Below are 12957 nucleotides of genomic sequence, written 5' to 3'. Positions count from 1 at the left end.
GGAGGTCACTAGTCCAGGCCATCAACTAGGCAGATATAGGAGGTCGTCTAGGGCGCTAGTCATTGAGGGGTGCTGCAGATCTTTGCAAGAGCGCTTCCTCCAAGGAGCTCAGAATGGTATATTTCTCCTACGAACCATCCTGTGAGGTAGATTAGACTGAGAGAGAAGTCGTGACTGTTCCAGAATCACGCAGTGAGGGTCACAACTTAACGAGGGTCTCCCCAGTCCTAGTCTAGGCACAATGCCACGCTGGCTTTCGAGCCCCCCGGGACTGCTGTCCTGGAGGGCCAGGGAGCAGCATCAATCTCCAGGTGACTCTTCAGAGCACTTCTCAACCCTGGGTCATGCAAATGGCCCGCGCACACAATCGATGGCTAAAAAACGAGGGAACTGCAATCGGTAGCAAACAATTCCCCCGCGGCAGTCTACGTGATTCAGAAATCAGGGGAACAGTGGGGGATTCCGAACGCATCATTTGCACTTTGGAAACAAGACGCAGGGATGCCAGGCTCCAAAATCCAAGAGAAGACTCCCGAGAAGGCTCGGGCAGCATCCTCGATTTTGTGGCCTGGCTCGGTGGGGAGCGTTGCATTTCAGAGGGATTGCAGCTTAAGCCATTTATGACGGCCCTCTGCCACAGTGCATCACTGTCACTTTGGCTAACCAGGCTGCGACCCTGGTGCCTGTCACAAGCCGGAGAAGTGAACCCTGGCCGTGCCCTTGTGGTCCCTCAGAGACTATCATCTCTGGAAAAAGGAGACTGTGGGTCTTGAGCTTCTGCCTGAGAGGCTGGTTTCTTCCTTGCCAGTCACCAGAAGGCTCATCCCCAGAGAGGAAGGCTTGTCATAGACGCCTGGATCCTGTCAGCTCAACGCCGCCCGCCTCTCCTCTCCAGAGCCACCTCTGCCCCGGCTATGCAAAGGGTTGAGATCCTCACTGCATAAAGAACAGACCCCAAAGAGGGGCTGGAGGCCATCTGTTGAGAGGGGTGATATTTTTGCCAGAAGACCAGAATCATTCTGGGCAGGGCTGACTTCAGCACTGATCCAGAGAGCGCTGTGCATTAGGGTTTGTGCGTTTGGGATTTTTTCCTGTTTTGTTTTTGGCCCGAATCCAAAACACCCCCATTTTGTTCTTTGTTCGAAACTAGCCAATCCGAAACACCCCCATTTTGTTCTTTGTTCGAAATGGCAAAATCCAAATCTGAAATGTTTTGGATTTTTCAAAATGGCCCCAGGGGAAAACTAGTGGGTGGGGGCGGTAGTGTCCAATGGGTGGAAACTGCCACCCAAATTGCAGAGGAATCGGGCAAAGGGCTGGGTTTTGGTGAATTTTTGAAGTATAGGATTTTTCCCATAGGGAAGAATTGAGGTTTTAGCAAACGTATAGCTGCATGTTGGGGGGAAAGGGGTGGCCCAGAGCACTGTAGGGTGGGTGGTAGTGCCCAGTGGGGCCAAGGAAGCTGCCAGAATTATTTCAAAGGAATTGGGCAGAAGGCTGATTTTTAAAGATGTAATGGAGTTTGTGTGTCTGTAAAGTTCTTCCCCATAGGGAATGATGGACCTTCATAATTCCTGCCCCATAACTGCACTGGGAGGGGCACCAGGGTGACCCAGAGTGAGTGGTGGTGTAGAGCACATAGGGTGTCAACCACCCCCATGGGTTGCTAACCCATGGGGTACTGGGTTCTGTTGTTTCTGAGATGGACCAGTGGTCTGACTCAGAGAGGAAGATTCCTATGTTCCATATGGCAGCTTCCTATGTTCCTAAGGTTGCTGTGTCCTTGTGATCTTCTTGTAGCAAGCATGCATTGTCCCCTTTGTTTAGCAGAATCCGCCCTGGTTTGCATTTGAATGGGAGACTGCATGTGAACATTGTAAGATATTCCCTCTAGGGGATGGGGCCATTACTCAGTGGGAAAGCATCTGCATCCTTACATGCAGAAGGTTCCAAGTTCCTTCCGGGGCACAATCTCCAAGATAGAGCCGAGAGAGCCTCCTGCCTGCAACCTTGGAGAAGCCGCTGCCAGTCTGTGTAGACAATACTGAGTTGGATGGACCAAGGGTCTGACTCAGTAGAAAGCAGCTTCCTATGTTCCTCTGTCCTCCTCTCCTGTCTGACTTTGGCTGAGGTAACTTTGTGCTGAGCATCGCCGAGGCGCCTGTGGACGCTCCCCACCCCCGCAAAAATACACAAAGCCATTGCTTCGCATTTGCCAAGTCAACGTCCCTCTCTCCTAAACAGCTTTGGTGAAGAAGCCGAAAGCAAACACCGCTCCCTGTGAAGACCCCCATGCATCGGCTGCTCTACACAATGTCGCCCCAGGCCAATGCACAGCAGTGCCTTGCGCACAGCTGCCTTCTCCTTATCACCGTTTATACAGTTGCAAAGCAGAAGGCCTTCATAGAGCCCGCGCACTCTCTGGGAGCCCCGCTCCGAGCCGAAGCCGCCACATGTGGCGGCGATCGGCTGAGGAGATAACTTTGCTCGCCTCGCCTCGGCTTCCTTTGCTGTCAAAACGTCCCACCAGAGAGATGGCACGATTGGCGGACGTGCCGGCTGACGGAGCCCAGAAGCGGCCCAAGCTGGGGGACAGCTCTGGAGCGCAGCCAGCTGCACCGAGCTGGCGGGGATGCCGTTGGTCAGGTGCCAGAAACAAATGCGCTGGAGACTCGTGATTAGGAAAATCTCGGCTCGGAACGAGGCGAGTATCTACATTGTTAATGACTTGTTCCGCGCAGGAGCACAGAAGGGTCTCCGTTTTACCTTGAACTGAACTGAGAAGACCGACACGCACACAGGGAGGTTGGGTGAGGGTGGGGGGGACCGACACCAAAATGTTGCAGTTGAATGTCCAACCCCTAATGGGAGTCTTTCTGTTCGGGGGTTCCAGTAATAAGATATCTTATAATGCCGCCTCGGTTTTGCAGGAATGAGGAAAGAAAAGGAGGGGGTGGAAAGGAAAAATGGCACATCGTTTTTCCTCCCAATGTTCCTGCGTGAATTCTGCATTCAGGCATGAATTCTGATTATCCCCGGCGAATATGAATGGCAGCCTTCCAAGGTGTACGTACAAAAAGGTGGGGAAATAGATATATCTCTTTGGAGACAGTCACTGGGTTTAACACATATCTATGGGCACACAGGGCGATATATAGTAGGGGTGAGCACAAACTGAACCACCTTGTGAATTAATTCGAACCGAACCACATTGTGCCGAACCGGTTCGGTCAAACTGACTGCCCCGTCCGAACCGTTCAATCGAACCGGTTCGGCAGTTCAAGAGGCAATACTTGGGAATGATGTTGCCGCCCTGCAGGTGGCCTGCTTAAATGGCTGGAATGGAGGCAGTTTTGCTGTACTGGGGGGCAGTGAGGTGGCAAGCAGTGGGAGTGGCAAGGAGTCTGTAAGAACATTTAAAAACCACCTTTCTTGCCAACTCCCCTCCCCCACCCCTCCGCTGTAGCTCCTGCCCTTCAATGTTGAATAGGTTCATGTTGAACTGGGCTTGGTCCGGTTCGATTGTGGACCGAACCGGCCCCAGTTTGGTTTGTGATCGAACCGCCACACTGGAGTGGTTCAATGAGAACTGGTTCAACATTGAACAGTTTATGAACACCCCTAATATATAGGTTTGCTTACCGTACAGAGTTGGCCTGCAAGCTTTAGGAACTGGCACCTATCTCCAGGTGACTCTTGAAAGCAACCCCAGAGATCTGAATGGCTTGACTTTATGGAAAATATTAGGGGAAAGCTCTGGGTGGGAAAGGTCTCCAGCAGGGTCAGGCCTGATTAGTACTTCGATGGAAGACCGCCTGGGAATACTGGGTGGTGTAGACCTGGGAGAGGAGAGCTGGTCTTGTGGCAGCAAGCATGATGTGTCCCTTTGGCTAAGCAGGGTCTGCCCTGGTTGCATATGAATGGGAGACTAGAAGTGTGAGGACTGGAAGAGATCCCCCTAAGGGGATGGAACTGCTCTGGGAAGAGCATCTAGGTTCCCAGTTTCCTCCCTGGCAGCATCTCCAAGATAGGGCTGAGAGAGATTCCTGCCTTCCACCTTGGAGAAGCCACTGCCAGTCTGTGAAGACAATACTGAGCTAGATGGACCAATGGTCTGACTCAGTACATGGCAGCTCCCTATATCCCTATGCATGCAAGCAGAAGGCTTCTAGTTCCCTTCCTAGCATCTCCAAGAAAGGCCTGAGAGAGACTCCTGCCTCCAAACTTGGAGAAGCTGTTGCCAGTCTGGGTAGACAATACTGAGCTAGATGGACCAAGGGTCTGACTCAGTATATGGCATATATATATATATATATATCTCACTATGCTTTTTGTTACCACTATTCAGCCACAATTAAGATTTCTTTACTTCATGAGCTGAGCTTCTTAAAAACATGTCTTTGGGCCCACTCCAACCTTGCTACGCCCCTGCCCTATCCAACCCCGGCACAGCATTCCTCCACTGGCTGTTGCTGGGGTCAGGGGGCCATCTATATATATAATTCGCTAAGACGTACCCGTGGCTAATCCCGTGTGTGGCAGCTCTCACGAGAGTTCTCGAGTGAGCTGCTGGGAGGGGCAGCAGCAGAGGCTGGGCAGGGAGAGAAAGAGGGGAGGGGGAGAGAAAACGGAGGTGGCGACCAGTGGGAGCGAGAGAAAGTGGTGGCAGATTGGGGGGGAGAAAGTGGTGGTAGTGGGGGGCCAAGAACGAGGGGGGAGGAGGGGGAGGGGAAAGGGAGAACTAGAGGCGCAGATGCTCTGCACCTGGGCCAGCTAGCTGTAATGATTTCTTTACGTCTATGTGTAAACTGCTTTTGGAACTTTTGTTGAAAAGTGGTATCTAAATATCCGTCTCATCGTTGCAAAGGTTGCCTTAACATCACTTCGGGCATGGGGTGTGTGTTTCCTCATCAGTTTCTCTCCCTCCCTCCCGAGAGCAAGAACCCTCGTTCTGAGCAACCGCCAGCCAGACTCACCCCGACACGAATCTCTCCGCTCCTCGTAGCCGGCGCTGCACACGCACTTCCCAATGGGCACCAGCCACTCCCCCTCGGCGCTGCAGTACATCTTGGGGGTGTCTCTTTCCTCCGAGTGCCCCACACACTCCCCTCGGACCTCCACCAGAGACGAGGAGTCGGCTCCGGTGACAGCCTCCGAGAAGGAGGCCAGGTTCCTCACCATGGCCGGGCACTTCTTGTAGTAGACGCGGACGGAGACGATGGCGATGCAGGCCCCGATGTCTTGGAAGGCCAGGTAGAAGCCCCGCTTGCTCAGCGGCCCGACCCCCCGTACCTCCGTGTTGAGCTTCAGCCGCCGGACCCCCAGGTCCACGTTGGTGAAGCTCTCGTCGGCCGCGATGGTGTCGATCTTCACAAACTGGCTCTCGCGGGGGGTGCTGCCCAGATCCCGATCCGACTGGAGGTAATAGAGGTTGAAGGTTTCCTTGCAGGTGCCCAGCACCCCCGGCATGCTATTACAGTCCCGCAGGGTGAAGCGGATCTCGGCATAGACTCGGTGGGCCCCATGCCTCTGCACCCAACTCGTCCGCAGCCAGTTGTTCTGGTTGGGGGACATGACGTTGCAGACTTGGTAGGTGTGGATGGGGTTGAAGAATTCGTCCATCTCGTTGATGGAGTCCCACTGCAGGATAAAGCCAGGGCGGGAAGGGTTAGATTGATGCATCCTGTGGCCTACAACTCCCATCATTCCCTGGCATGATGGCCAGTAAACCAGGGATGATGGGCGTTGTTGTCTGTACACCACCTAGAGATTTTTATACGAGGCACTTAGGAGAAGTCAAATCCGGGTACCTTAGTGCCTAGAATGTCTTAGCACTCTGGGAAGTGAATGGATGGTGTCTTTGGAGATGGATGGTGTCTTTGTAATATTTGTTTTACTTACGTGTGTCTGAGTTGAGCCTCGAGGGGACATAGGAACATAGGAACATAGGAAGCTGCCATATACTGAGTCAGACCATTGGTCTATCTAGCTCAGTATTGTCTTCGCAGACTGGCAGCGGCTTCTCCAAGGTTCCAGGCAGGAATCTTGGAGATGCTGCCAGGGAGGGAACTTGGAACCTAGATGTTCTTCCCAGAGTGGCTCCGTCCCCTGAAGGGAATATCTTACAGTGCTCACTAACTCCATTTTTCTGAGTTCAGATGGCCAGCTTTGGAAACCGAAGGTGAAGGGAACCCCAGTTTCCTTCTGTTTGAACTTGGGGTCTTCTGCATGCAAAGTAGATGCTCTTCCACTGAGCTATGGACCCATCTCCTAAGCAGAATATCTTACAGCGCTCACATGTCGCCTCCCATCCAAAACCAAAGCATGGCAGACCCTGCTTAGCAAGGGGGACAATTTGTGCTCGCTACCACAAGACCAGCTCTACTCCCCTGGGGCAGGGACTGGAGGGCATCTGAGATCCCATCCAAAGCTGGTAGTGTTGCAGCCTTTTTTTAAAAAAAAGCCAGAAGCTGCAACTCTCTGGATATCAAATTCCCTGTCCAATACTAGATTCAAGGCTTGTACAGGAAATCGGCTTCCCCTCCAGAAGCCAGAGAAGTCATTAATCTATGGAATTCTCTGACACGGGATGTGGGGATGTCCACTAGCTGGGATGGCTTTAAAGGGGGCTTAGACAATTTCACGGACAGGTCTAGCAGTGGCTACCAGACTAGTGGCTGCAGATGCTGCTTCAGAGGCACGATGCCTCTCAATACCAGTTGCAGGGGAGTAGCAGTAGGAGAGAGGGCATGCCCTCAGCTCTTGCCTGTGGGCTTCTCAGGGGCATCTAGTGGGCCACTGTGGGAAACACCATGCTGGACGGGATGGGCTGAGGGCCTGATCCAGCAAGGCTGATCTTATGTTTGTATGTTGTTGTTGTTGTTATTATTATATTTATATCCCACTCTTCCTCCAAGGAGCCCAGAGCGGTGTACTACATACTTGAGTTTCTCTTTCACAACAACCCTGTGAAGTAGGTTAGGCTGAGAGAGAAGTGACTGGCCCAGAGTCACCCAGCAAGTCTCATGGCTGAATGGGGATTTGAACTCGGGTCTCCCTGGTCCTAGTCCAGCACTCTAACCGCTACACCACGCTGGCTCTCTTATATCATGAGTTTCCAGCTAGGTGGCCAGATTCGCCTTTTAAAAAGCCAAATTCTGGCTTACGGCCCATTTGACCCACGAGTATACCCCTTAGGTTCTGCCAACTCTGGTTTCCAGCCCAGAAGAGAGACTGCATTTGCTGGCAGTTTCATAGGAGCCATATCCATCTCCTTGGTGTCTGATTGGCACAATTATCATAGGGTTTGCATCAACAGCTGGCCATCCAAGTCCCAGCCAGGCGAACAAATCCCAGCAAACACATTTTGAGCCGGTGAAGAGGAACTCCCTCCCTGCTCTGATTTGACATTCACCTTGTTTCACATTCCAGAGGTGCCTTGCTTCTCATTCCGGACTCCAGATCAGCAGCAGCTGCTTAGATGGCCAGGCAGGCGGTTGGGGGGCGGGGGCGGGGCGTGATTCTCATCTCATTCACACATGGCTAAGCTTATAAAAGGGTCAGAGCAAGGGGAGAGCTAGTCTTGCAGTAGCAGGAAGTAGGAATGGTCCCCTTTGCTAAGCAGAGTTCACCTGGGTTTGCATGTGGATGGGATACTACATGTGAGCACTGGAGGATATTCCCCTTATGGGATGGGGACAAAGCTCAGTGGCTGTGCATAGGAACATAGCAAGCTGCCATATACTGAGTCAGACGATTGGTTCATCTAGCTCAGTCTTGTCTACCCAGACTGGCAGCAGCTTCTCCAAGGTTGCAGGCAGGAATCTCTCTCTCAGCCCTATCTTGGAGATGCTAACAGTTCCCTCCCTGGCAGCCTCTTGAAGATAGGGCTGAGAGAGATTCCTGCCTGCAACCTGGGAGAAGCCGCTGCCAGTCTGGGTAGACAATACTGAGCTAGATGGACCAAGGGTCTGACTCAGCAGAAGGCAACCTCCGATGTACCTGGATGCTGCCACGGAGCGAATGGGAGACTGTCCGGCTCTACACACGATCAATATGTGGAACCTAACCGGGCTCAGCGGGGAGAGAATGCTGGCTCCGTCACAGAGCTGGGCGGCAGGGATCGAGTGCAAGTGTGCAGGGCATTCTGGGGAGACCCCTGAGGCCAGGAGGCTTGTTGTAGCTACACGGTCGGGGGGGTCTACTTGTGTGTCACCATGCCCCGGAGCCGCAACATGGCAGCACACAATCAGTAAGACGGGGTTAATGGAGCGAACTCCCCCCTAACCTCATGTTAGGGGAGGGTTTCTAGACGCTGTTGAACCACCCGGCTCACGTGTGAGCCCGGGTGGTTCTCACGATGGAGGGAAAACAGGCTGGGCTGCTTTAGCCCAGTTTCTCTCCATCGTGAGAATAGCCTCTGTATGTGCGAGCACTGGAGAAGTCAAGCTTGGAGAAGCCGCTGCCAGTCTGTGAAGACAATACTGAGCTAGATAGATCATTGGTCTGACTCAGTATGTGGCAGCTTCCTATGTTCCTTTGTTTCACTGTCAGATAGTCTTCTTAGGGAATAGCAACTGCACGCAGAAGGTTCTAGGTTTGCTCCCCGGCAGCATCTCCAGATAAGGTTGGGAGAGATTCTTGCCTGCAACCTTGGAGAAGCTGCTGCCAGTCAGTGTAGACAAGCCTGAGTTGACTGGACCAAGGGTCTGACTCAGTAAAAGGCAGCTTCCTATGTTCAATCTGAAAACAAATGCACCCCTTTCATTTCCACCCACAGCAAAAATGAATGCAGACGCCTCTCTCTTAGAGCCGTCTCTCCAAAAACTTGGGATCAATGGAAGAGGTTCCTCTGGTTATCTTGGAGACAGAGTTCTGGAACGCCTTCATATTCCAGCCCAAGGTACCGTAGTTTATTCCCATGTCTAGTTGTGAAACATCCCCCCCTACCCCCTGAAATAGCTCTCTTGTCATTGAGATAAGCACGATGAAAATGAGGACATCATAATTAATGCGGCAGGCGAACGGGTTTGATTGCATCTGTATTCAGGGACTTGGCTAACAGTTTAAATTAAAGTCAACACAAGATTGTTTAAAAAAACAGATTATAAAGGGATAAAGATGCAAATAACAGATAAGAGCGTGGTTAAGCGTCGGCCACGTGGGTGAAGGAAGGAGGAAGAGGAGAGCTCTTCAGAAGCCTACAAGGAGAAATTGCTTCCATAGGGGTGGGGCTGTAGGGATGGGGCCATATAGCTTGTACTTTGCATGCAGAAGGTCCCAGCTTCAACCTCCCGACATCTCCAGGTGGGTGGAGAAAAAGGACTGCTTGTTGACCTGGAGAGCTGCTGACAGTCAGAGCGCACAACATGCAGCTAGATGCACGAAGGGCCGGACTCAGATGGCAGCTTCCTATGTTCTTAGGAGATGGGGATGTGGCTCAGTGGCAGAGCATCTGTTTAGCATGCAGAAGGACCTGGGTTCAGTCCCCGACATCTCCGGGTAGGGGCTGGGGGGGAGCCCATCTGAAAGTGGTCAGAGCTGCTGCCAGTCAGTGCCGACTTGAACTAGGTGGACCAGCCTGGAGAGGAGAGGAGAGCATCTCCAAGATAGAGCTGAGAGAGACTCCTGCCTGCAGACCATTGGTCTATCTAGCTCAGTGTTGTCTACACAGACTGGCAGCAGCTTCTCCAAGGTTGCAGGCAGGAGTCTCCCTCAGCCCTATCTTGGAGATGCTTCCAGGGAGGGAACTTGGAACCTAGATGCTCTTCCCAGAGCAGCTCCATCCCCTGAACGGAATATCTTACATTGCTCAGACTTCTAGTCTCCCTTTCATATGCAACCAGGGTGGACCCTGCTTAGAAAAGGGGACGAGTCATGCTTACTACCACAAGACCAGCTCTCCTCTCCCAAGAAAACCACTAGGAACATAGGAAGCTGCCATATATGGAGTCAGACCATTGGTCCATCTAGCTCATTATTGTCTACACAGACTGGCAGCGGCTTCTCCAAGGTTGCAGGCAGGAATCTCTCTCAGCCCGATCTTAGAGATGCTGCCAGGGAGGGAACTGGGAACCTTCTGCTTTTCCCAGAGTGGCTCCACCCATTAAGGAGAATATCTTACAGTGCTCACACATCAAGTCTCCCATTCATATACAACCTGGGTGGACCCTGCTTAGCTAAGGGGACAAGTCACACTTGCTACCACAAGACCAGCTCACAGTATTGTCTACCATCTCAAGAGAGCTAAAAGGATCAATTTTTTGACTCAGCAGAAGACTTATTTTGGAGTTTCTTTAGTTCAGCACAAGATCTGAATGGTCCCAGGTTCATCCCTTGGCATCTCTAGGGAGGCCTGGGTAATATCCTTGTCTGAAATCCTGGAAAGCCGCTGCCAATCAGAGCAGACAGTCTAGATCAGGCCTGCTCAACTTCGGCCCTCCTGCAGATGTTGGCCTACAATTCCCATAATTCCTGGCTATTGGCTGCTGTGGCTGAGAATTATGGGAGTTGTAGTCCAAAAACAGCTGGAAGGCCTAAGTTGAGCAGGCCTGGTCTAGATGAACCCGCACCATAACTCGTTGTGGGAACTTCACTGGAGGACCCATTATTCCATGGAAGAGAAGACATTTTCAATGCAGAAGGTCTCAGATTTAGTCCCTGCCATCTCCAGGTAGGGATGGGAAATACCCTTTCTGGAGAGATGCTGCCAGTCAGTGTAGACAATAGTGAGCTGGATGAACCAGTGTTCTGACTCTGTTGGGCCCTGTGTTCAAACAACAAGGCTCACTCATCACAAAACACCCTGGAGAGAACAGCTTGCCCTGTGCTGGCATCCAGGAACTAGGGATGTGCAAATCGATTCGGATTCGAATCGGTTAAACTCAAATCGGGGTGATTTCGATTGATTTGAATCCAAATGGAATCACCCCTTAAAAGAGTAATCTGATTCCAGTTTCTGAAATTGGATTTGTATTTGAGTTGGGTCGAGAGCCGTTTGGCACCTTTAGAAAAACCATTCAACTGCCCTGATTTGTTAAGAAAGGCACCAAACAGAGTCAAGTCGATTCGAATTTGATTCAAATTCTATTTGAATTCGGAACAAATAGAAAAAATTGTTTTGTGCACATCTCTACAACCAACTTATAACACAAGAAATGTAGGCGTTCAGGGGCACAGCCCTGTGACTTCGCTGTCACCTGCCCCCTAGTACTTACCCCATGAGAAGGGTAGGTGAGCCATCCCCAGTCGCCAATGATCGTGGATGTATCCAGTAAGTTCACTGCAAAACACAGAAGGGAAACTTGCGTTGTAAAGCCGGCAAGCGTTAGGTGGACACTGCTTGACCTTCTCCACCCAACAACAAACCCCTTGATAATTGCTCAGAGCATTATGGGAGGAGAGCCTGTCTTGGGGCGGCGAGCATGAATTGTCCCCTTTGCTAAGCAGGGTGCACCCTGGTTTGCATTTGTATGGGCGACAACATGTGAGCTCTGTCTGCTGTAAGATATTCCCCTTTGAGGAGTAGATCGTAGCTCCACTGGTAGAGCATCTGCTTTGCAGGCAGAAGGTTCCAGGTTCAGTCCTGGCAGCATCTGGGGCAGACACCTGCCTGAAACCTTGGAGAGCTGCTGCCAGTCAGTGCATGCAGTGCTGAGCTGTGTGGACCAAGGGTCTGACTCAGTAGGAGGCAGCTTCCTCTGTTCCTGTTCACCTAGCAGTCAATTCCCTTGATCTCAGAGTAATGCCAAGTAAATATGGACATGAGGACCAGGCTGCTTGCTTGCTAGCCATTAATTAATTAATTATATAATTAATTAATTAACATATTCATATACTACCCCAAACTCACATCTCTGGGCGGCTGACAATAAAACAGCACTGATTAAAACAAACATTAAAACAATAAAAAACCCACCAATGACAAATTCTATATGCCTAATTAAGAGGCTGCATGAACCAATGCATCTTTAAAAACTTTTTTAAAAGCCATCACAGACGGGGAAGCTCTTATTTCTGCAGGGGTCGCATTCCAAAGCCTTGGGGCAGCAAAGGAGGAGGCCCGGTGACCCTCCCCAGATGATCTCAAAAGGCAGTGGGGTTCATAAATATGTCCAAGATCACATGCTGGTGGAATGAGAAACACACATTTATTTATTAATTACATTTTCTATCCCACTCTTCCTCCAAGGAGCCCAGAGCGGTGTACTACATACTTGAGTTTCTCTTTCACAGCAACCCTGTGAAGTAGGTTAGGCTGAGAGAGAAGTGACTGGCCCAGAGTCACCCAGCTAGTTTCATGGCTGAATGGGGATTTGAACTCGGGTCTCCCCAATCCTAGTCCGGCACTCTAACCACTACCCCACGCTGGCTCACCCATCCCTGTAGCTGTCGCTTAGTGGTAGAGCATCTGCTTTGCATGCAAAACGTTCCAGGTTCCGTCCCTGGCAGCAACGCCAATAAGACTGGGAGAGACTCCTGCCTGCAACTTTGGAGAAGCCGCTGCCAGTCAGTAGAGACAATATTGGGATCGATGAGCCAACGATCACTTCTAGATGGACCAGTCACTTCTTTCTCAGCCTAGCCTACCTCACAGGGTTGTTGTGAGGATAACTATATGCCTGTGCACCACTCTGGGCTCCTTGGAGGAAGAGCAGGCCATAAAAGTAAAATTAAACAAACCAAATCTTCCAAGGACCTGTATGGAACAATACTGAAGCGGAGAAAAAAGGGAATTTCTGCAAGTCTAACCATGGCAAATAGGCCCGTTCATGCAAGCGTTGAAGCCCTCTGGGGGGGGCTTCTCCGAGGTGGCAAGGAGGTTCACGGAGGTTCCCCCTCCCTCCTCCAGACTTCCTTTTTGTAAAAACCACCTGGTTAGGGCATCTTCAGCCCTTTCTGGGCCTATTCCCCGGTGCATCAGCCTTTTTGTAGGCTGCCGTGTTTGCGCAGTGGGAC

The 12957-nt window shown here is 51.4% G+C and overlaps 1 protein-coding gene across 3 annotated transcripts in view; it reads right to left on the bottom strand.

The window, feature by feature from the left end:
- Positions 1-12957, bottom strand: part of EPHA8 (EPH receptor A8) — an 88368-nt gene that overhangs the window by 48879 nt on the left and 26532 nt on the right. For all 3 annotated transcript variants that reach the window (XM_053281381.1, XM_053281380.1, XM_053281382.1), the window contains 2 exons: positions 11217-11281; positions 4977-5640 (listed from right to left, as the gene is read on the bottom strand). In XM_053281381.1, coding sequence (XP_053137356.1) covers positions 4977-5640; positions 11217-11281 — 729 coding nt within the window. The remainder of the gene's footprint in view (positions 1-4976; positions 5641-11216; positions 11282-12957) is intronic.

The sequence above is a fragment of the Hemicordylus capensis genome, chromosome 16 (assembly GCF_027244095.1).
Source record: "Hemicordylus capensis ecotype Gifberg chromosome 16, rHemCap1.1.pri, whole genome shotgun sequence".
In the NCBI taxonomy this organism is placed as follows: Eukaryota; Metazoa; Chordata; class Lepidosauria; order Squamata; family Cordylidae; genus Hemicordylus; species Hemicordylus capensis.
The sequence above is the reverse complement of the archived record's forward strand: the minus strand, read 5'-3'. Positions and strand labels throughout refer to the sequence as shown.